At 33.0% G+C, this 25,566-nt stretch overlaps 2 protein-coding genes and 1 pseudogene across 2 annotated transcripts; all 3 read right to left on the bottom strand.

Annotated features, from left to right (window-relative positions):
- Positions 1-27: 27 nt before the first annotated feature.
- Positions 28-4,256, bottom strand: LOC133180429 (chitin synthase-like). The gene is made up of 7 exons (XM_061314957.1): positions 4,207-4,256; positions 3,563-3,707; positions 2,949-3,074; positions 2,541-2,676; positions 2,141-2,341; positions 1,143-2,038; positions 28-1,100 (listed from the first exon to the last, which is right to left on the bottom strand). Exons 1-7 carry the CDS (start codon positions 4,254-4,256, stop codon positions 516-518), a joined length of 2,139 nt encoding a protein of 712 aa, XP_061170941.1. The 3' UTR covers positions 28-515.
- A 300-nt stretch (positions 4,257-4,556) lies between these two features.
- Positions 4,557-7,491, bottom strand: LOC133180428 (uncharacterized). The gene is made up of 7 exons (XM_061314956.1): positions 7,475-7,491; positions 6,919-7,132; positions 6,609-6,746; positions 5,460-6,430; positions 5,008-5,193; positions 4,834-4,868; positions 4,557-4,675 (listed from the first exon to the last, which is right to left on the bottom strand). The coding sequence occupies exons 1-7, from the start codon at positions 7,489-7,491 to the stop codon at positions 4,557-4,559; spliced, it is 1,680 nt and encodes a 559-aa protein (XP_061170940.1).
- Positions 7,492-17,630: 10,139 nt separating this feature from the next.
- On the bottom strand, positions 17,631-25,355 carry LOC133180427 (chitin synthase chs-2-like; annotated as a pseudogene).
- Between the last annotated feature and the right edge of the window lie 211 nt (positions 25,356-25,566).

Here is a 25,566-nt window from a genome sequence, read left to right as displayed (position 1 = left end):
AAAAAATCTTGTTAAAATGTACATGTATGCCATAATAATGAGTGAAAAAACTTATTTGAATAATAAAAAAGTCTTCCTATGAAGATGAATGATTCTCATTATGTTCATTCTGTTTCAATTACATCGAATTGTACACTGTAGTTTGAAGTTGAGTTGGCGTGACTTCCAAGAAGTATTTCAGTTTAATATGTCCCCCTCTTTTGAAGTTGATTTGGCACGACTTCCAATGTGTACCTCAATTTAATGTCCCCCTCTATTGTTTATTTTCCTTAAACTGTTGATCACCGGCTGTTTCTCGCGTTTTAAATTTCAATTTCCGTATTTCTTTCAATCCATTGAGTTTAATCACAGCGTAATGTATTTAATGGCAATTCTTGTTCCTTCGTAAATGTGGATTATTGAAATTTTCAATTGCCTTTATCAGTGGTATTATGTGTGCCATTTCATTATATCTCATTTAAACGATGCACTCATTTAACTCTGTTCAGTATTTTCTGCAAATGTTTATAGTTACTTTAACAACAGCAAACGCATTTTCCATCTTTCTCGCTATGTTTTTTACAAGGGCAGTCTACTTTGGTTCGGGACAAAATGTGGTAAAATGTCTCATATCTATGAAGCAACATCCCAAAAAACTGAAGCAAGAGCATGAGAGAAAATATTACCAAAAAGAGAAAACCAAGAGGCTCAATCACTATTGGCGGACCTGATGGCTGTGGAATCGTTACATTTATGAGGTTCTTGATTTCGTTCATCGAAATCATAATAGCTAGCCACAGACCATTCAGAAATAAAAAGGCAAAGACTGCTTTGTATCGGAACTCTGACAATTTCTCTGTATCATTCTTCTTTTTATCTGGATCATCATCTATGGGACGAAGATATGTAGAAATTAGTGTATTCCAAAACTGCTCTTCCCTCTGATCAAGCTTCTTCGTTCGAATTTCCTCAGTTTCGTTACTTGTCCACGATACTTCGTCAATCTGGGTCAGTTGGGAAGAGGGATGTGCGCTTGATCCTGGGGCGCGTCTATTTCTGTCATAGCCCTTTTTAAAGATACTTGGTCCACGAACACCTTCAAAGGATGATTTATGCACATCCTTAGACATGTTATCCGTTCTCTCAATAGGTTCTTCAGGTACATCCTTTGTCTTTTCGTTGATAGCTTGAACAGATTCTAAAGACTTCAGTAAGACAAGATTTTTGAACCATTGTATTATGGAAATTGATGAATTTGATACAGTTTTCCTCGCTTGCTCAACCATTCCTTCAATCATTTCTGTTGTCACAAAATATATTTCTTTTTCTGTCTCTCTTCTTCTGGACCGCCTATCGGCATGTTTCAGTACAGCAGTAGTATTTTCCCTTGTTCCCCAAGAGATGTTGTTTAGATTGCAGATTGCGTAAATAATCAAAAACAAATAACCTGCCGGAATGCATATGAAGTAAAGCAAGCCTTTTAGAAGGTCTCCAAGCTCGTCAGGGTGCAACAATCCAGCAATTATGAACATCCCCGTCAAAATGTAGAAAAACATTCCCGTGGGTGTAAACCAACCGTCTTTGAATATCGACACAAGCGTCCCTGCTAAAACAGCCATCATAAGAAGAGCATAGGCCGTGCTCAAAGCCATCGCAACATTCAATTGTGTGTCATCCTTACACTTCAAGCAGACTATTACAAAAATTATTACGGGGCAAAATATTATTGTATACGTCAACCACGCTTGGATTCCAAAGACGGTACCGAGAGCCGATTGAAGAGCCAAAAGAACTGTTGAGGGTCCGAATAGTGAAGATAAAAATAAAATAACTTGATAAGTTACAAACAAATAAGATATATTCGGATTCATCTTAGTTGTTCTTGAGGAACTGGAAAGGAGGTCCATTAAATTTGCCATTGTGGATGGAATCCACCTTCTTCTTTGTTTAAAGAACTCTTTAAAGTCTTCTGGAGCAAAAGTTGCCGCCTCTGCTGCTGCACTGTATTCGATTTTATATCCTTGTTGCAGCATTAGAGTAGACAGCCAGCGGTCCTCGCCTGCTCAAATTTCAAAACACTTGTCAGATGATGATACAAGGGGAAATACTAGTAATAAGATTAATTTTTATTAAATATTTCACGGTATACTTAGAACATTACCTTGGTCATACTGAATGTAGTGGCGTGGTTCTGTTGGTAGTGTTGCATAAGTACGCATGATGTTGTCGTCCATCAAGGTTTTCACTCTGAACAAGCTAAAACATCCGGGACTACAGAGGACACTCCCAAACACGTGTTCTGCAGACTTCTGCATCCAATGGCCCACAGCGTATTCAAACTTCTGATACCAGACAACAGGCCCTGGGAAAAATAAGTTGTTTATTATTTTTCAATCGTATTAGTTATTTACATTTAAGAGATTTTGTACAATTTTGTCTAAAATGTTTCCACCAAAATAGAGAAAAAAATGCTTTTTTTTTTTTTTTTAAGAATCATCAAACGAAACCCTTGTTTAGAAGAAATGTTTGAGAAAGTATAACTGAAATGGACTGCACCATACCCGAACCACATGGTTTTATACGTCCACAAACAGATCCCACTCTAAAATTGACTTTCATCCGGTCAATTAGAAGTTGCAAGGTGCTTGGCTGAAAGTCTACATCTCCATCTAGTGCAAGGATAAACCAGTTCTCCGCCTTTTGATTTAAAGAAGAATTCTTATACATAAACGTGATTGTTAACTTACAGCTTTTAATCTTAATCCGTATACTAGCATTCGTGAAGATTAAGGTTCTGTTTAATTTTTTCCTCCTAGAGTTTAGATACATGAGCAATAAAGAGGGAGATTCTGCTGGGATTTTAATTTTCCATGAAGCTACTTTACAGAGAAATCATTCAAAAATTTTAATGTACATGAATATTTTTAAATCGCTATAGTCACAGTAAATTAGGAAAAGGTTAAACTTACCTTTTCTCTTAAATTTATTGGAAGAATTTCAAAGATGGATTGTGTTGGTTTCGGATTCTCAATTTTGTCTCCTCCTGCACACTCAGTGATTAACTTGTAACCAACGATGTAATATATATACATGATCTGTGAATGAAAATTAATGATGTTGAAGTTAATGCCCATAACCTTCCAGTTTAAGAATGATATAACGGCGTAAGATATATATCCTTTAAACAATCTACTTAGTGCATTTCTTTTGTCATAATACACATTTTTAAACACTCGGATTAATAATCATATACAGGAAAAAGAGACACTGTGAAAAATGTGAATTTAGTTTACTTTTTAAAATCATGCTGTATAAAGAAATGATTTGAAGTAATCTCTCTTTCACCTGATTATTCAGCATGTCATTTTCTGCTTAGTTTAAGCATAAATAATTTATGCAGTTATGAAAACATTTTTTTTTATAGATATAAACCGTTTGAGACACGAGTCCGACTTGTCTCTCAAACATCGGAAAACAGTTTAAAACGTTCATATATGGCCATACAATAACTCATCCGACTAAAATATGTATTTTACAAAATACTTTCTCCCCTTAAATTTATCATTGGAATTCTAAAGTGTACCTGTGACCAACGCTTTTTGTGTCTTATTTTTCCTTTGAATTTTAGATGAACAACGAGTTTACATTCTTTCGTCAGATTCCATTCCACACGACCTCCATATGGTGTTGCGTACTTTGAAGGAGATCCTAAGTTCACATCGAAATCACTGAAATTTAAAAAAAAGTTATTACGTTTGTCAGAACAGTAAGAACTACACTGTAGCCATTATCAAGTTCTTTTCAATTGATCTGTATTACCTGATTTGATTAGAAAAATGGGATGTTTAGATGCATAATTAATTAGCTGTGCTCCTATTTCAATATTTTCATATTGGTAGAAATGCAAACCTTAACTTAAGAGCGTGTCCTTCATTTTTGCAATGTTGTAATATCCTGCTATCACCTGCATATACTGTTAATTCGATACTCAAGAACACTGACAGGCTACTGACAGATACGTTGATAATACAATGACCTTGTCAGCAAATACAATCTATTATTAAGTTAAATGCTGACTGACTTTTTTCATACTATTTGTTTGGCCATTATTTACACACTGAATTGTCTACGGATTTTTCCGTTATTTCCCCGATCATGACAAGGAGCACACGGCGGGTATGACTGGTCAACAGGGAATGCTTTTTCCTCCTAGGTATCTGATCCTACCTCTGGAACTTCTTGGTGTCCGTGTTTATGCCCTCTTCACAGATTTGCATTGTTTATAGATTTCTTTTAGATCAGTCAGTGTTGGTTATCTTTACATTTTTCATTCCTATCAAATGCTCTTTTAAATAAGGCTTTGCTCACAGAAATTCCACGGGTTCAGATACTTTAAAGATGTTAAAACATATATTTTCAAACCAAATTCAAATGTGGAGTACAATTAAAAAATATTATTTACATATTCTAAATAGTTATGTATAGTGCCATTCTATTGATATTTATGAAATATCCTACAAATGGTTTATAGTACCAGTGGTACCATGACATTATCATGCTACACAAAGCTGATCTCCTTACATTCCCACTTCTTCTACAACCTCCATGAACTGTCTGACAAAGTCGTTCTCTTTAAGATCCAGTCCATTTGCCCCCATTTTGGAAGTCTCCATGGCATCATCAAACATTATATGAGCTGAATATAAGATGAATTTACATTGGATATTTTATCATTAAACATAAATTAAATGTGTCGCATTTTTTTCTTCAATATTTAAATTTAAGGAATATATCATATAAGTAAATTAAATGCAGCCAAGGCAATTTCATTTTTTAAAGGAACTAAATTATTACCTTCAAATCCATAGTTCCGCTGTACATCACGTATCCTGAAAATCAAAAAAAAAATACTACATCGAATTAAAATGCATTTCATGAAAACATTGTTTGTCAAAATCCAAACCAATGCCTCAGTCATAACTTTGGAAATGCATTAGCTAACAACGTCATGAATATTTTTAACAGAACCTGAAGATTGAAGACAGTAACTGTTTCATTTCAGTCCTATTCTCATGCCACATTGTAGCACAGATGAAGACTTTAGTGCTCTCAGGGTCATCATAAATTTCTAATTCTTTCTTCCGTCTTATTTTTCTACTGTGCAGCAGTGAAAGATCCACCAATGGACCACAGAAATTTGGAAAGACAAACAACCTGTAAAGAAACTTATTCTCTTAATATTGCATTATCATGCAATGTCATCGTATAATTTTTGCTTTCTTGTGCAATGCCACTCTTTGGTTATGAAATGAAAAACAGGAATATCAACAAATTGATAATGTTTGTTCAGAATGTGTGAATCAATATCACATCGATGAATCAGTAACCTAGAATGTAAATATGTAAGTTTTATTTAAATCTTAAGTAAACAGGGAAACCATATTATCAATCTTTTTATTTACTATATTTGCATAACCTACTTGTTCGCCGAAAAAAGAGTTTCTCCGTGTTGGACCTCCCAAATATGCTGAACCATATTTAGTTGACTTAACCAAGCCACAAGAAAAACAAAGAACAGTATCCAATTCGTACTGTTATTCATAAATTCAAAATATCGGTAGATGAAATCTTTTTCCTCGTTCTTCAATATAACTACTAAGATAACATAGATGGGAGAAGCTATGGAAAGAGGGATTGAATATCCTATTCTCTGCATCTGAAGTCTACAGGCTAATACTCCGACATGCATTGTCAATATTGCTCCGATGACATGTGCCAGAAATGGACCAAGGACTTCCCAGAGAGGGATGCCTTCATCCACACATGCTGAGATGTTTTTGTACTTTTGGTGGGATGAGATGACTGTTCTGTTGGGAGACATTGTGCAGTTGGCGGGAATGAGGCCTTCCACTTTTGATGTTGACATGAACATGCGATAAACATCTTTGATTTCCCGAATTCCCGGGCAGAGTATTGTCCAAAATAAAGCAACAGTTATGCAAATCCTCAGAAACCTCGAGACGAATTTAATAACTGCATAATTTTCCTCCCTGTTTATTGATTCGTTCTCATCCTCTTTGTTTCGCAGTTGCGGGATCCATCGACTAGATAATGTAAGAATAGATACAATCGTCCATACCAAAAGCTCCCCAACGTCTGGATCCCGTGCATGTATATTCTTTCTTTCTGAAGTACCAACAGAAACCAAAAGTATTACAAGTGATATAAGTAGGACCACGGAGCTTATAATATTCAGAAAAATTTTAATCTTTCTGCATATTTCTCCCTTTTCTTCTTCTTTTCCTCTGCAGTACATGACCATATGAATAAATCCTGGGAGGAATGTAGTGGCGTTGATAACAACACATGCTTGTATAGGATCCATGTAAGGAAGAACCAGAAAAATAAGAACAGCCAAGCCAAAAGAATGCAAGCATTCTCTAATTATTATCTGGAATAAAAACACCCATATATACGTTATATAAGTAATGTTGCTTAGTTACATACAATATCAATCGACAGCCTTAAAACACAAATAGTATAATAGATCTATTGAAGCAATAGCATTCAGTAAAATATCAAATCTAAATCAAGAACGCTCACTTTATGGTGCAGGGGATATTCCATACCTTCATTGCAATATCCCAAGTAGCCGTTTTTCTATTTCCTAGCATAGCTTTCCACAATTCATTTAGACAATTTAAGAGGTCAGGGGTAATAGTTGAGAAGAAAAGTAAGTAAGATATCAGATCCTGATTCACAGTTCTCTAAAAATGCAAGAATTCCATTCAATGAATAATTAAGATTAAGATATACAAGATTGTTATTTTTATCAATGCAATTATATTAGAAAAATCAAATCGATAATCTTTATTGATAAGATTGCCACTTTCTCTAAATTCCTTTTCACTTCTTAACATTTAAATGAAGATGACCTACATTAGGGAATTTGTTGTGCTGTCCTAGGATACTAGTCAAAACTTGTAGACCACCTTTGGCAAAGACCACTCCGGTGGTGATAATAAGCACCATGAAGATGTAGGTCAAGACTTTTAAAATTTTAGGAAGAATCTGGTTGACTCTTTTGAGATCTTCTCTTTTCTGTGGCCAGTGATCCATTCGAAATATATCCCATTTCGGGGAGTGTTGTCTTCTGAAGGAAAATGGGTCAATCAGATAATGACAATTATGACGTCATAAAGACTTGTTATTTGAATTGTATAATATGGGAATTCTTGACTTGTTACCAGTATAGTTTCCTCGTACAAGACTATATGGCACTATTTAACAAACAAGATTTATTCAAAGTTTTAAAATATACAAGTAAACATTTACATTTTTTCTCTCTTGAAATTGTTTACGATGTTCCAGACGCGTAATATATAACATACTCATTTGGACAGACATTTTCGCTTTGATACAGCGACAACTGTTTGAGGACATTACATGTTTAACATGTCCAATGATAATTTATTGTTTAATTTAATATTCTTACGGTAGCCCCTCTGCCATTTTATATCAGGAATGATAACCAAGCTGTAAAGAAAAAAATGAAATGTCTAAAAATGTCAGTTAAACACAGCACATCAAATTTTATTTTTATCCAAGAAGGTCCAAAGGTATACATGTATATTGACTGCATTTTTGACACACACACCCCTACTCCCTTTTTCCCCTAGAAAAAAAAATTAGTTAATATATAAAGAAAAAATATTTTCAAAAAATGCGGACTTTTTTGATATATATAGAACTTATTTATTTATTTTATTTTATCAAGTTATATACTTCAGTTCAGTTAATCTCTGTGCCAAAGATGCATTATTTCAGTTTTCAATTTTTTTTAAATCCGGGAAAATGATTGAGGATTAAAAAACCGTCTACGGGTAAAAATATCGGTAAAATTGCTTCAGTACTGTGCCAATAATATATTCAAGCTTTTTTTCAATAATAGTCATTCTAGCAATATTTTTGTTTTTGAGCACAAGAACATAAAAAAAGTGGAACAAAGGTATAAACATTAATTTTGAAAAAGTTATCTTAGACAGTGAAGAAGTGGTTCTGCATACAAAATAAATTGAAATGAAATGATGACAAATAAAATCGTATTTGCTATGAAAAAAGCACACAAATTATCATTTATGAGTTATTATTCAGAAGATACACATGTGCATGTGTATGACTTACCAAGAATATTAATCGATCAAATGAAGACCAAATGTAGATTCACCAGATTTTTTTTTAAATTACACAAGACAAAAATAATCTGGTTTTAAAACTTTTTGCTATGTAGGAAGAAATATTATTCTTATAGTATATTTCTTCTTACATGAAACAAATATATTTTACTCACTTAACTTCTCTAACTTTATCGATACAGCATTCCTTATTTGATGTCAAGCCCTTGCCCTGCTATTGATGCGTCCAACATGTCGTTATATGCAAAAAATGCTATCCTCAACCTCAGACCTCTGCTTTAGTTCTAACACCGGGAAATATTTTGTTACCCAATTAGTTCACAAATTATATCAAGTCAATATAAATTTTCTAAACATACGTATCATATTACAATTCCTTTTTAGAATTTTTATTCGATCGTTGAATCTTTTCTTTTTCAATCATGCCAGTTCTATTTTTGAAGAATGCTTTTATGAAATTTTAATTTCCTTATATATTCATTTATTACCAGGAAATTTCAGTAAGCAAAAGAAGTTTAACGGACTAAAGTACATTTCTTAAGAATATTTTTTTTTAGATATTTGTTTCCGCAAATATCGGTGTTTAAGAGGCCTTGGTTCTGGAGTTTTACGCCCTTGTTTTAGAAGTAAATATGACTATAGGTCAAATCGCACGAGTGGTGCAGTGGTTAGATTTGTACGTTCCAGACTTTCCTAATATTTCGACATACATTCGTCGAAATCTTGATGATTTTATTGAGAAAGTTATTTTTCAACGAATTTCATTTTTTTTTTTATTAAAATTAAATCCATAGAAACAAATATGAGACTATTGTTTCAAGGAAAGAAATATATTACATGGATGCATCAGGAAACCTGACATAACGATAGAACTTTTATCAGTTCAAACTTTTTTAGGTAGAGGCAGCCTATGTGGTAGGTAGCAAAATTCAGATTTGAATTATATATTGCTCACATTGGTAGAAAGTTGATTTTAATAGGAGAGAATGATTTTTTTTTCCAAATCAGTGAGGTTGAAAACTTCTTATTCCCATAAGTGGAAGAAATGCGGGACGATTCATTCGCATCAAATTACAAGCTTTTACAAATAGGTGAAAGAAAATCAACGATACAAATTAATTGTTTTGAGAAAAATTAAATTCATTGTAGATTTACTATTTAAAAAAAAAGATTTTTTTTATTAAACAATCATGTACTTGTATATGGCATAACAAACTTTGACAGCATAATACTGTGACACCTTCATCCATTTTCCATTTCCAGCTTTTAAAAAAATAAAACAAAACATGTAAAGTTCTTATAGCTTCCGTGATCTTAGGGGCTTTTAGGACCCACGTACCTGTTTCTCAAATACTGATAATTGATTTGATATAATTCAGACTTAAAAAGTTACACAGTTTATACTAATTAAGGGATTTTAAATACTGTTCTCATGAAATATTTTTTTGTAATGAAATTCATGTGCTTTGCCTTTTGACTAGGAAGTTTCTTCCCTATGAATTCTAAAATTTACAGACTGACATGTAATTTTATTATGATTTATCGTAATGCTTTTGCAAACTGATTTCAGTATGTATAATATTTCCGCAATCAGTATTTACAAGAATGATTTTCGTCTAGTTTTTATTATGCGGTATAAATGTTTTTGAACAAATTTTCTAATTCACTCAGTGAACCTTTAAGTTACATGTACATGAATTAAAGTTCAACTCTTTAGTAAAATGCAATAACATTACTGAATTATGGGGGTATGATTCGATCAGCATATCTGAAAATGAAAGTTTATTTTCAAATGTGCGACTGTTTATAAAGAGATCTGGTCTTTTTTAAATCTATTTACTTAAATTCAATCGTACATATTACATCAAATCATTTTTTTTTTGTTTTGCAATGTTTGAATGCTCAAAGGCTGAATGAGGACAATACTCTTTTCAGCGAGATCTCTGTTCTTTTTATACAAGTATGTATCAAGTGTGAACATACTCATTTTTTAATATGAATTCTACATTAACATAATCTTTCAAAGGATTATTGTATGTAGGTAATAATACACTCATACATATTTGCTTCATGTCAAAAAAATTTTAACGAAATATCCCAAGCACAATTTACTATAGTTAACTGATTTCACGTAGTAAACTATACTTTTCCATAGAATATACTCTAATACTTTTATTAATTGGTATACTTTGTTTCTTCACAGTCATTTTTGTACTTTTAGAAAAGTCTCTATAAAATGATTAGTTTGAAGTTTATTGTCTCATAAACCCATTATAGCGGTAGGAATGTGAAACTGAACACATACGCATGACATTATAACTAATGATAGGTCAGAAAAAGAATAAACACAATTATCAATGCCAAGGTTAAATTTACTTTTAGTAAGAAGCAATTACAAAATTATATTGTAATAATATATTTTTATAATATTGCAGGGAACATTCTCAGCCAATCAAAATAAATATAGCCATCTGCTTGTAAAAATAACACGATTGGTACCCCTCAATTATATTGCTTCAGGCGTATAATATTGCTAGTTATGGCATTTAATATTCTTCTGACTTTTATACACATAAAAATTCAATTCTAAAAAGACTTTTTCATATAATTTTTAAAATGATAGATAAATGTACTTGTGAAAAAGATATTTCTACAAATAATAGACTAACAAACCGATGACACACCGAAGAAGGTCACAGTTGTAGTGCTAATAAACTGAATATTGAGAAAAGTTCGGAATTTCAAAGCTATAACAATAACAGCTTCAAAGGAGGTCCTTTACAGAATCATTCTTTCCTCGATTCCTAAATGTACATTTTAATACATTTATTATTCATCCTCAATGTACATTTTAATACATTTAATTTAATTATTCAACCGTTATAATATTTTTTTAAACCACAATCTCAGTATCTGATGTTTAATTTAATTTTATAATTAAATGCTTTATAAATGGATATAAACTCTCAATTCAAAATCGAACCCATATTCTTGGTTATAAACTGCCTAACACAGACATTTTCATCGATACGATACGATTTGATATTTATGTGTATTGATGCTTGTGTTTACTTTACTTGATCGTGAAAATGCCATTTTTGCTAGCTCGAGAACAGTAGTTTTTTTTTTTCTTTTTTGATGGGAATGACTCAACACTAACCATATACATGTTATAACAATTAATTAAATAATGATTATATAATTATACATTTGTCTTATACATACATTATATTTAAATTATAAGCAGTACAATCTCAATAAACTTTTGATTACAAAAAAGATTATATATATGTTTATATTTTAAAATTTTGATTTTAAGTTTTTTTTCCCTCATAAACAGATCATTATGCCACTTTGCTCAATATATTTGAATGCGGAGGTGGATATATAGCTGTAACTTTTCAAAAGTACATTCTTCAATACATTTACTATCAACTTTTTTTTTTGGACCTTACAAGCAAATATATCTAAAAAAAAAAATCCTGTATCGTGGATGGTATATTGGAAATCATATTTAATTAAATAAACAAGCAATTGTATTTCTTATTATATTAAAAAAAAAACTTGAAAAATTTTAAGAAATAAGATAAAATAATAATAAGAACTTGATATAGTCTTTAAAACATATTTGAAAATTTTGATTTACTATAATTGTAACCAATAGCTTACTATCATAAACTATACTACAACTACAGTGTGTTTTTGAAAGGAATTTCGTATAAAATTTCGAAGGTATGACCACAATAATGCACTTACTAATCTATTTTATTTTTATTTCAAGAGAAGTGTTATAATTGTCACATAAACCTTATTGTGATTTGTCATATAATGTTAAGGACCTATGTGCATATATGTTTGTTTATGAAAATTATGGTATTGAAATTTTTTTAGACTTTGAAATTCTTCCGAAAAAATTTAAATCAATCATGTTCAGATTTGAGAAAGTTTCTCTGTAATCCGTTGTATTCTGGTATGTTGCACCAATAAAGTAAAAAAAAAAAATGTGAATATTGTTTTCTAGAAGAAAAAAAACTTTTAAAAAGTATCAAGTTTTTAATAACTGAAACAATGATAGGATTTTGATTCAGTTTATTAGATTATGGAAATTCGAACAATTTTCAAAAGGTATTTCTAACCTATTTCATTACCATACTCCTTCATTCAATTCAGTTGTCACGATTTTATCTTTTTTTGTCTTTTCTTCGGGATTATATTTTTAAATAGCAGTTTGTTGTCATTTTTTCCATAGAAATATTGTTTTAATAGCAAAACACACAGAGAATCTGAAAAACCTTCTTAAATGGACGGAAATGTTTGTATGTTATTCAATTTTTTCTCATCTCGTAAGGATGCAACAAGCATGCAATAAACAAAACTGCTCAGATATAGAAAACAATCCTGTATGTGATTGGTTGATTGATTGCAGTTTCCAGAACCTTGTAAGATTACTTCACTCATATGAGATGACACCAGTAACAGGCGAAGGACTTTAATTTAAGGCCTTTACTCAGCATTTAGGGCCAATGAGCTGTGAGAGTTCTTTAGCGTGCTAAAGAAGTTTTCATCAGAAAGGCCGGTGTAAAGACGAATAATGACCCCCATAGAATAATGACCGCGGGTCATTTTTCGCCATCGAATAATGACCCCCCGGTCATTATTCAACGGCGAAAAATGACCCCCGGTCATTATTCGACGTCGAAAAATGACCCTTTTGCCCATAGAAAAAGTGTCATCACCCCAAAAATCTGCATACCCCACGTGAAGAAAAATGACCCCCGTAGAATAATGACCCCTTGTGGATTAAAGAGGATTAAAGTTGATATTGCAAAATGAAAATAATAAACCAAGAGACCTGTTGAACAAAATGCTCACCTGAGCTAAATTGGGAATAAATCGATGATATGTTGATTTCATTACATTATACAATCATTACTGTTTTTAAGATTAATGCGATGATTCAGAATCTAGAAAAATAAAAGATTTATCGAGCCCAAAGGGCGAGGTGAACTTTGTTTTTTTCGATGGTGGAAAATCATCGTACTGACAGAAAAAAACAGCAATAACTGTTATATTATATGATTCAACGATTAAATTGATACAGACTTATTAAGAAGACACGTCAAGTTTCTCGTTTACATTTGCTCAAGTCCTAGCCAAACACAATGAGAGAATCGGAGGTAACATAATAAGCATAACCAGTATTAATTTTGCATTTGAAATCTAGTTTTGGTGCAATATAGAAAAAATAAACGTCAGGCATAGCATCGAAGGGGGGAATGGGGCACTATAAGAGGCCAAATGACAAGTTACCCCAAAAATATCTTTGATGAACCCCTTAAAAAGTCTATTGATGTAAGGGGGATTTCCTTTTACTCTACTGTATCAAAAAGTTTGGGATAGGGCAACCAGACTTGCAATGATCATTTTCAAGCGAAAAAATAAAAAAATAGCGTTCATGAAAATGGAAGGGGAAGGACACTCCACGCAGCGCTGATTCTATGTGCCTGAATGTTATGTTCACCATGTCCACTCAAGAAGGAGAGAGTTTTTAACTATATTGTATAAAAACGAGGGGGTGTTTACAAGACTTTCAATGAACATTTTCAAACTAGAAATTGCTAAATTTTACATTCAGAAAAAGGAGGGGTGAGCAATCACTCGCCCCCTTCTCCGATTCTTTGAGCCTGAATATTATGTTAACTTGAGTGGAATACGGATGCAGGTGAAATAACTTTTCAGAGTTGTTTTCAATCTATTTAGTTCAATGTAGGAAAAATAAATCCTTATATTCACCAGGAAGGTCAATAAAATGGTCTGTCTTTAATGATAAATTAAAAACATTTATCTACTTCAATATACACTGTATTGAAATGTTTCCATATTTATTTGACAAATGTATCACTGTTTTAAAGTGGATTTCTAAAGAAAATTATTCCTCTTACATGTATGTATACTATTCTCAGACGACCATGTTAACAGACTTGAATGTACATATGTATATTATACTGGGATCCTTCTTTATTACTTCTATATATTTGAAAAGAAATTCCCTTAGACCATTGTTTATAAATAAAATTGAATGCACATTATGCGATTGTATATATTTCTGACAAGCAGAAATTTTATGTCCTTTTTATGTTTGCCACGTCTGCTTTATATTTGGACGTCCTGCTGACTATAGACGCTCAAGACCAGCTTACAACTAAATTGTCTGACAAGCGGGATGACTTCAGCTTTTTCCATCGTAAACTTTCCTTATTTATGTAGTAATATTCCGCTATCATTTGCATATGATGTTAACATCTACCAAATTATTCGATACCCAAGAACGCGATTAATTTTTAAATCGAGTCAGGCTACTGACAGATACATATAAGTTGATGTTACAGGGGTTTCAACAACCTCGTTTAAAGTCAGCATTTCGTAAATTCAATGGTCGTATCAATGACCCTGTCAACAAATATAACTTATAATATGGTCAATTGTTTGGCCTTTTTTCTATACTTAATTCGACAACGGAATGTCCCCTGATTTATTTATAGGGCTCACGGCAGGTGTGACGGGTCAACAGGGGATGCTTACTCTTTCTAGGCACCTACTCCTACCTCTGCAATTTTCAGGGGTCCTTTTGTATGCCCTGTTAACATAATTGTATTGCTTGTGGATATTTTAAAATCATCCTTGTTCGTTATCGTCACCTTTTTTTCGTTAGGAAATATATCCACAGTATGTCGTTCACACGAGATATTATGTCATTTGCGATACATTCTACCTCATTTACACACCTTTTATGTCATTAAAAAAAATATATAATATTACATTGCATAACTTCCCGTATTTATTTCCGAAAACTTATCTCATTCATTTTTTTTCATTCACTTTAAAAAATAAAGTTGATCGTATTCAATGCATGCTGAATACTTTGAAAGACATGTTTACCATTGAAATCCAGAACATCCCGCTGTTATTTAGCTACTTGTATGAATGTCTATAATCAGTCAAATATCCAAATATGAAACGAATGGAAGACATTCATAAAGGGAGAATAACCAATAGTAGCCATTTTGCGATTTTCAATATGTGCTGAGAACACAATAGGCTTAAAAGATAGAAATATGCATGTAAATGTAATGCTGTTTTATTGCATTTCAATTGCGCTTTCGTCCAAAGTTGATCAAAAAGGGCATAAATAAGAATTAAACATTGAAGTTTAAACCTTGAAATCAATCACCTGTTATAAATTGTGTATCTGTTGGAAAAGGGGTCATTTTCCAACGGGGGGCATTTTTTTATAGGACCCACATATAAAGATATGACCCCTAGGGCTCTTTTTCTACAAAAAATTGTTTTTTTCTACGGCCGGGGGGTCATTTTTTGTCGTTGAAAAATGACCTCCCGGTCATTATTCTATGGGGGTCATTATTCGTCTTTACACCGGCAACTTTCACTTCAATATTCGGAGCGCTGGGCAAAGGAACATTTGCTACCTATTCTACATCGCTTTAGGTCTTTTACGGTCTTGAACCCACTATCAGCCGAGCACGATGTGAGTGCTCTACTGAATGAGGTTTAGCTACCGTGACGGTCCCCCTGGATTTTTGAATCGTCGTTATTTGAATAAAGATACAAGCGAACCCGAGGATAGTTTTTACAGTGTACTAAGTGATATTACAACAGTCGACTGTCATAGAGTGTGTCCAAGCTTCACTTGTTACAACAGTCGACTGTCATAGAGTGTGTCCAAGCTTCACATGTTACAACAGTCGACAGTTATAGTGTATATACAAGCTTCACATGTAACAACAGTCGACTGTGTATGTCCAAGTTTTACATGTTAAGACATCGAGAAGGTCAAATTATATCGAGGTTCTATTACTCGTTTGCTCTGCTAAAAAGGTATTGCGCGAGATAAATGTCAAATCGAAGGAAACTTAACATCGCAAATTCACTGATAAAAAAAAATACAATTCGGTATAATATTAACAAATTTAGCAAATGAAGTAATTCCGATGCAGTGACCCTATTATTGTGCATGAAATCTACTCTCTTTTTTTGGACAAGTTTATTTTTATTACTTTGCTAAGAAATGTTTTCTATTCAATATATTCCTATCGTAGCAGTAAAGAACGATGTTATCGATGTTATACTTTGGTTATACTTTGGTTGACGCGGTGCAGCGAACGAGAATCGAACTCGGTATCTCTCGATCACGAAGCGAACGCCACAACCACTAAGCTATTGCTCCTCATAACCATGAACTTAATTTATCTGCTTAATAGACAGGAGAGGAGTAGAATTTTTGCCTTTTCATCATATGAGCCCCACCTTACTCATGAACCCCTGTCCTTGGGGCATCAAATTTCATAATTTAGAAAAGCCACCCTTGGTCATCTTAGCTATGAACTTAGTTTATCTGCTTAATACCGAGGGGCAGAGAAGAAGCTTTTCAAAGAAATGCATTTTCATTATCTAATCAACACAAGACCCACCCCCTCCCAAAAGAATTCCTGACCCAGGGTCCATGAAATTTACAATTTAGGCAAACGTACCCTTGCTCATCATAACCAGGACTTAATTAATCTTCTAAATACCCAGGAGCAAAGAAGATTTATGATTCTTCACTTTATAATCAATAGTTAGACCCCCCTACCAAAACCTCTGATGCAGGGGCTATGAAACTTGTAAAGAGACACTCTCGTTAATAATAATTATGCACTGAAAATGTTTAAATGTTAACGGACGACGCACATCACACAATGCACGACGGAGGACGAAAACAGGAAGCAATAGGTCACCTGAGTGTTTCAGGTGACATAAACAAAACTAGCATATATGATTCAAAATAAAGTATGAATATGCAAACGTTTACTTTAATTGAAATTGAGAAAGTACATTCATTTTATATAGCATATCTTAATTTTAGTGATATTCAAAAAGTGAAAAAAAAATTGGAATTATATCTTAAATCTTGAAGCACACATGATATAACATATCACTCAAATCAACTGAAACTACTTCTGTATTATAATATCTTCATGATGTTCCTAGAAGTATATGTTGACTAGGTATTTATTCCACTATTCTCGCCTTCTACCTGAGATTTTTACTGAACTCGCCATAAACCCGACACGTATACTTAGTCCATTTAGATATATAATAAAGAAATAAATCATTATCTTATACATACATGTATGTTGATGTCAGTGGATGCTAAGTCATATTAATTGGTTAAAACAATCAGTTAAAATAATCAGTTGATACCAAAAGTACTATTAGTAAACCTTTTACTAAAAAAAAATATTTAAGAAAATATTTGAGAAAGTATTGTATTTGACAAAATTATTTTTATTTTTGATATGTTCGATGCGCACTGACATTGTGGGACATGTTTACATGTATGACCTTGTTTTAGTTAATACTCTAATCCAATGAAACATAGGTTAAAAAAGTTTTAATTTACTCCTGTATCGTGGGATTTCTGTAACAACATCCTCCGCTTTTAAGTTTCTTTCTGTTTCTTCGTACAGTCTGTCTTAAATTTAGGCCTTGACTCTTTCGTTTTTCATAGTGACCTATGTGGCTCTTAACCATATTATCTTTTCTCTTTTCTGCACTTTCTTTAATTACAGATTCATTGCAGTATATGCCCTCTTCTTCGTTATCTGAAATTTTATTTAAGTTAGTATCATCATTAGCCATAGGAGACTTTGCAAGTTCTTTTATTACGGATTCATTGCAGTAAATGCCTCCCTCGTTAGCTGAAAATTTACTCAAGGTAGTATTATCATTAGCCATAGGGGACTTTGCAATTTCCCCGATATCTTTCTTGATGTCGTATGTCTTTCGTTTGAAAACTTTAGTTATTGCTAAGATGTGGAGTAAGGTCTCGTGCCTATGCATTAGCATGCCCACGAACTGCAACAACAGAAGTATGGTAAAAACAACTAAGAACACGAATCCAAGTGGTTCAATGGTAATTGTATCTGTTATTTTAATGTTGATGATATATTTTACTTCGTTCATTGCTGTCAAAGTAGCCAACCACAGTGCATTAAGGAAGAAAAATCCAAAAGCCACTTTGTTTCTTAATTCAGAAAGCATTTCTTTGTCTTTGTCTACTTTTTTCTGATCTTCCTCTAATGGATAAAGGTAATGACGAATTAATCCCTTCCAGAATTCCTCTTCCTTTTGATCTAATGTGGATATTTTCGTGTTTCTCACATCTTCTAACGCCCATGATGTGTCGTCCAGTTGATTTGGATCAATCTTTGGTATTCTGCGTCGCCTGCTTTTGAGAAGTGATTTTTTCCTAATTGCCTGATCAGATCCTTGATCTGTTTCGTCCTTACTTTTTTCGAATATATTTTGGACAGCTTCCAGAGATTTCAGAATAACAAGATTATTCATCCAACGGAATACGGAAAAGAATGCTTCTGAACAAGAAGCCCCTGAAACATTTGTATTTTTTACTTGTTTTATCATCCCACTTATCATTTCCGTTGTAACAAAATCTATTTCCTCTTCTGTCTCCCTCTTTTTGCTCTTTTTACCATTTTGTCCGGCATTTTCCAAGACTGCTGTTTTATTTTCTCTCGTACCCCAAGATACATTATTCAAATTACAAATAGCATAAATTACCAAGAAAAGATATCCTGCCGGAATACAAATTAAGTAAAGAGCTCCACAAATAAGATCAACGAATTCGTGCGGATGAAGGAGGCCAGCAATGAGAAATGTGCCAACAAGAATATAGAAAAACATTCCTGTGGGAGTATACCAGCCTTCACCAGCAATCGACACCAGTGTCCCTACAAATACTGCCATCATTAATAGAGCGTAAATGGCACTTAAAACCATTGCCCAATTTAGTTGCATGTCTGTTTTACATTTTAAACAAATAAATATGAAGAGTAGTGTTGGACCATATGTCAAAAGATAGGTTAACCAAGGCGCTACGCCAAAGATTGAAGCAACGGCAGACTCAAGCGCCAGCAAAACAGTTGAAGGACCCAAAACCGATGATACAAATAAGATAATTTGATAAAAAATGTAGAAGTATGAAATATTCGGGTTCATTTTCGTTGTACGGGCGCAACTTTGTAACAAGTCCAAAATGTTGGCCATTGTAGAGGGCATCCAGCGTCTTCTCTGGTTGAAAAACTCTTTAAACTCTTCCGGGGCAAATGTTATGGCTTCTGCTGCTGCACAGTATTCAATTTTGTATCCTTGTTGCAGCATAAGAGTACAAAGCCACCGATCTTCGCCTGTAATAATATATAAATATTTTTAAAAAATATTTATATAGGTAAGGTTGTTTATGTGTTAAGATGAAGGTTTTGAATGTAAAAATCTTTCTGGAGGAGAGTCGATAATGCAGCTCCATTCTCAGCATTTTTAATTTTAAAATTCTATGGCATCTCCCCAAAGATGATATATATTCATACTCAAAAATGTTCATTTTAGACAAGACTATTTTTGGTTTGCAAGTAGTTCAAGGTTACCAGTGAAATATCACAGTGTACAATCTGCAGTCGATCACTTGACTGAACAACTAACTATTGCATCATTTTTGGTATATTATATTGCAACCTAGATATCAAGTCATAAACTCGACACAATACACTTAAACTTACGCAGTACAGTTAAGGTGCCAAATGGAAATATCGGCGATATTTTTTAGATAGTAAATAGATTCGTTTCAAGGTTTTAAGACTTTTTTTAATATCGGACAAATTAATGTTGTTCAGAACTATATGTTGAAGATGATGAGATTTTTAATTAAGACTTGTCACGTGATACGGTAGTCACCTTAAATTACAAAATATACTTGCAATATTGAGGTCATCTATAAATTCCAATATTGCAAGGCATAACCATGTTAAAATCTAAGATTAATTTATTATTATTTTCAACACTCTTTGTAGTTTGTGAAATGTGCTGCGAGCCTCGGTAGATTCTACTTATATAGTTGTTAAAATTACATAACTTATACCTCTTGTTGAATATTTGGTGGTTAACAAGATTGAATATAAAGATATAATTAATTCATTTGCAATAATTCATCAGGTTCGCAGTACTTTTCAAATATCTCGATACTTCTTGAGTTTAAGTGTAAAAGCTTGTCATGATCCATTGAGGATATGCCTTTGTAATATTTCGATTTATTAAGACCCTTCTATTACCCTCCAATAAATAAAACTTGTCCATGGAATGTAGGGAAAGTATATGAATAAAATCATAAAATAAACATCGCAACCAAGTTAATGCCCTGTTATATATCTGTATATATATATTGATTAAAAATGCTTTTTCATTGTAAAAAATATAACTTGATCCGCTCTCGCTGCGTCAAATTTTACGATATGACGTCACATTGACAACTGCATTGCCATCAGTGAATTGTTTTTTTTATTGCTGTGTGGGATTTAACTAACAACAAAAAAGTGCATTTTAAAATTTCGGACAGTCTTTATAAGGCCAGATTGGTTTTGATTAATTAAAAAAATCCAATTAAGTTCTCAAAAAGGTTTAAAGTATCCTTTATAACTCCAATTTATCAGTTATATTTACATTCCTATGTATCAAATAACAAATATGTACCTTGGTCATATTGGAGGAAATGGCGTGCCTCGGTGGGTAATTTTGCGTACGTTCTCATCACATTATCATCCATAAGAGCTTTCACTCTAAACAAACTGAAACATCCAGGACTGCAAAGTACGCATCCAAACATATGTTCAGCCGACTTCTGAAGCCAATGACCTATTGCGTACTCAAAGCGTTGATACCAGACCACAGGACCTGTTTATACAACATCACATTAAGTGAAAAAAAGGACAAAGACTGTGCTATTTTTAACAAAATTGTTTCATTTTCAACTTACACTTGTATGATAGATCACGATAGATTACAGAATAAAAAAAGAAAAATGCATTGACATTTCATATTCAAACATTTTGTAACTTGTTATTTCTTAATATTATAGCTGTATATAACGGGCTTGCTATGTATAATTACCTGAACCTCCGGGTTTGATTCGCCCACATGTTGCTCCAACTTTGGGGTTTATCTTCATACGGTCTATTAAAAGCCGAAGAGCTTCAGGCTGGAAGTCCACATCACCGTCAAGTGCCAGAATGTAGGTATTTTCAGCCTATTTAAAAATTTTATATCTCGAAAGTTGCAAAATAATTTTATATCTCGAAAGTTGCAAAATACATTATTTATTGTGAAAAAATGTGTCATTATCCTGAATAAAAAGGTTTATAAATTTATTTTTTAACAAATAACAGACATTTAAATATAGATACTCGCCTTTTGCCTCACGTCTTCAGACAATAAATCAAATATTGAGGGCACGTCATCAAAATCTGTATTTGGTTTGATTATTGGGTTTTTTTCTTTCATGAGAAGTTCGTATCCAATGAAATAGTACATGTACATAATCTAGTCAAAAATATTTAAATATATTATTCTGAATTATTTGAATTTTAAAAGATCAAAAGGTTATTATAACTTGGGTTCTGATTTTATACTACTGATGTATAAATAAGATTTCAGATTATATTTCTGAAATATATTGTTTGTAAGCTTACTTTTTCATCTGCACAAAATTCATAAAATAAGGTGTCTTTGTAAACATAATCGGAAAACAAGAAGTCGTAATAGCTGTGTCTATCTACCTGAGACCACCTTTTCTTATGCCGTATTTTATCCTTATCTTTGAGGTGAACTATTAGCTTATTTTCTCCCGGAAGTTCCCATTCCAATCGGCCACCATATGGTGTGACATATTTTTGGGGCGGATCCAGTTCAATCTTTCTCCGATAAAAGGCACTTTGAATGAAAATGAATTCAGATGGGCTGTGTGGACAGATAAATGTCAGAATATTTGATATTCAACATACACTTACCTGGCAGCTTCATCCACGATTTCCATGAACTGCCAGACAAATCATTGGGACCTCTTGTTTTCTTTGTTTTATTAGTTTCCATGGCATCATCTATGGAATGTGAGCTTTTCAACATAAAACAGTGACCATAATGTTTTAACAATCTAATGACTTTTTTCCAGGGGGTGGGGTGTACCCTTTGATATACTGTGATTGCTTATTTGCAGTGAATTGGGAAAAAAATCAGAGAGAAAGCCTTTCTTATATTTTATTTCTTTTTTCAATTATGGCATACTTTTGACTATCTAAACTTACCTTCAAATGTATAATAATCTTTTTCATTGTTCCCCAGTTCATTTTTGCTATACTCGTATTGGAACTGGTGGTGATCAAGTCTACAATCAAAACAATCTGTGCGTATTATTTTTATAATATTCACATTTAAGCTTAGTACATTTAAATTTTGATTTCAGTTTAGGTATCTGGCATAATTTACGGAGGTATGCATAATTTAAATGACGTCAACAAAATTAATATGCTTAGTGATTAATTCTCTTCAAATATATCATTTTGTCCATAAGAAGGTTTTTCAATTTTATCGGTTTATTTCTTTACAAGCATGGGCAATACTGTTCATTTTTACTGCATATCTATATCTTTGATTTTTCATAGTACCTAAATATAGATATCAGAATCTGCTTCATCTCAACCCGATTTTCGTGCCACATAGTGGCGCAGATATAAACCTTGGAGTCTACGCAAGATGTCTCTGTTTTAGTCTCTGTCTCAGAAGTGTTTCTTTTCTTCCGGCTGTGTAACAGTGCAAGATCCAGCATTGGGCTACAGAACAGTGGTAGAACAAACAGTCTAGACAAGAAAACAGTGATAGCATATGCGAGATATAAAGTGAGACTAAACAATAAGTATACACGTTAGAAATGAAAACAATTCGAAAACAAATTTAATTCGTGATATAAAATCTACTGACTTGTTTGCAAATTCCATGCGCTCCTCCCGCTGCCAATACCAAGTATGACGACAAAGCCAGGATTGACCAATCCATCCAACGAAAAAGAACGCAGCTAGTAAAGACGTATTGTCTGCTTTCAGTAATAAATATCCTTCCTCAAAGCTCTTGTCTGTTTGATTAAGTACAAGCAATAGGATTATTTAAAGGGGTGTTGCAAGAGTAAGTGGAAGTGCAAAACCCCATTTCTGCATGCGTAGTCTACTAGCTAGAACGCCGAAATGGGTTGTCAATACTGCACCAATCGTATGAGCCAGATATGGGCCAATCACAAGCCAGTATGATATTCCTTCGTCATTGCACGTGACATTTTTTTTAACTGTCAAGTTTGAAAAATTAAGAGATTCGGAGCAATTTATGGGGAGTAGTCCTGAAACATTTGTCAATGACATGAATCTATAGTATGTATTCCTAATTCCTCGAATATTAGGACAATAAAATGTTGGGAAAAGAGCAATCAAAAGACCTATTCTAAAGATACTTGATGACAAATGCGAAATCACGTATCCTTTGTCTTTAACTCGTTTATTTGTTCTCTGTTCAATGAATCTCCTGCAAAAGAAGGAGTATGTTTCGATCCACCTCACCGACAACAATACCGCTGATACCAAAATCCAGGCAATGAGCTCTCCTTTGTTTGGTCAACGTTTTGCATTTTTAATTTCACTGGACTGAATGAGGGTGTATGGCACAATAATGACAGCAGGTAAAAGTAATATTAAGAAGAATACATTTAAAAACTTTATGACTCCTTTACGAGAATGGCATGCTTTTCTGTGGCAGTATGACACTAAGTTGACTAAGGCCGGTACAAAGGGCACGGATATTGTTACAAGACACGTCTGTAGTGGGTCAAGGTAAGGCATGACCTTGAAAAGCAGACATCCAAGGCAAAAAGATGACAACCCTCTCGTATGTGTATCTTAAAGAAATGTTCTACTCTATCAAAAGTTGCAATTATATAACACATTTTGAAAATAAACTTGGTTACGAGTAAATGTGATACACTTGTCACTAAAACTAATATCGTCTTTATTAAAACTTTTTATTAAATTGCTACGACTTAAGAAAATTCAGAATTTTGCATCAAAGAAAGCTTACCAATACAAAACGCACACACGTTGGACTACCAAAAAGAAACATGAAAAAAGTTTGCAAAATTTTGAGAGCATCAGGTATTGCCATCACAAAGAAAAGTAAGAAATAAAATCCTGGGTAATGGTTCTCTAAAAAAAAAAAAGAAAGATAAGAAAAAATATTTTCAACATCCTTCGTCAAAATTCATTCAGAAACGTACGAGTTAATCTTAAGACATTTAGTATAGGTATAATCAATTACGTAAATGATTTACGAAAATAAACGTTCTGGATCTAACTCAGAGGAGAAACTATTGTGGTGATTGTTTAAGATCTTTATCTATTAACCGAATGTGTTTATTTAATCTCAACGTCCGTAAGATAATGAAATAATGTAGCTAGGCATGTTTACATTTGTGTATAAATAACAATTTGCAAAAAATTTTACTCAGCTACCATATGTATTTTAAATATGTGTTTTATTTCAAGAATATTTAAAATTTATTTATTTCTATTTGTATTATGCTAAAACTTAAAAAGAAACTGTAGAATGAAGCTCGATAACCATATTTGCAAATCTTTTTTCATGGTCGCCAAGCAGTGACGCCAGAATTTGTAGCCCGCCTCGGGTGACAATAACGCCACTTGTTAACGCAAACAACAGGAAATTGTAGAAAAGGAACTTGAAAACTCTGAAGAACTTGTCGGTAAACCCTACACAGCATTTGGAATCCTCAGGTAGTCGGTCCTTCCGGAAAATGTTCCATACGTTATTGTCATCCTCAGGCCTGTAAGGGTTTTTGTTAGAGTAACCTGTTCCTACTCGGGATTCATGCAACATACCATTTAGACCATTGTTATATATTAGAGATAATAAAATTAACACTTTTATATTCTTGTTAAATTTTTATAAATAATCTTAAGAGCGATTTTCTAAAGAGCTCCCCAGAAGAGGTTTTTTTTCCCTCATTTTTTTTCCAACTCTCTGCAATTCCATACCCGCTTTCCAAGTAACTCTATAGTTTTAATAGTCGAACAATGTTTAAAATATCATTTCCCTTGAGAGCATAACTATTGATACTTAATAAATCATATTTCATATATAATTCTCGTACCTGTGTTTCGTATCCCCATTTCCAACTGATTCTACGTCTATTTCATCCATTTCTACGTCTGTCGCAGTCATACCTATAATTCTACTTGATAGATTTAATATGCTTTTAAATAGACTTTATGTGATAATGAAGACAATACATCAAGGTTGGAGTTACTATGGTTAGGATGAAAATCCAGGCCCGTAGGAAGCAATTTCAGTTAGGGGCGGCACAACCAAATATTTTCAGCTTGGGGTGCACTACCAAAAGAAATTCCTTGGCAAGCAAAAAAAAAGTGCTATG

This window comes from Saccostrea echinata, unplaced genomic scaffold (assembly GCF_033153115.1).
Source record: "Saccostrea echinata isolate AGI-Se365-2 ecotype Australia unplaced genomic scaffold, CSIRO_AGI_Sech_v1 ptg000006l, whole genome shotgun sequence".
Classification (NCBI taxonomy): domain Eukaryota; kingdom Metazoa; phylum Mollusca; class Bivalvia; order Ostreida; family Ostreidae; genus Saccostrea; species Saccostrea echinata.
Note: the sequence above shows the minus strand (reverse complement) of the source record. Positions and strands in the feature narration are given on the sequence as shown.

Coding starts and splice junctions, on each gene's coding strand:
- LOC133180429 (XM_061314957.1), bottom strand. CDS start 4,256: ATGCAAATCTGTGAAGAGGGCATAAACACGGACACCAAGAAGTTCCAG. Junction 2,039..2,140: donor CTACATTCAGTATGACCAAG/GTAATGTTCTAA, acceptor AAATTTGAGCAG/GCGAGGACCGCTGGCTGTCT. Junction 1,101..1,142: donor TCAACGAAAAGACAAAGGAT/GTACCTGAAGAA, acceptor AACATGTCTAAG/GATGTGCATAAATCATCCTT.
- LOC133180428 (XM_061314956.1), bottom strand. Junction 6,747..6,918: donor AGCACAACAAATTCCCTAAT/GTAGGTCATCTT, acceptor TTGCATTTTTAG/AGAACTGTGAATCAGGATCT. Junction 5,194..5,459: donor ACTCTTTTTTCGGCGAACAA/GTAGGTTATGCA, acceptor GTTTCTTTACAG/GTTGTTTGTCTTTCCAAATT.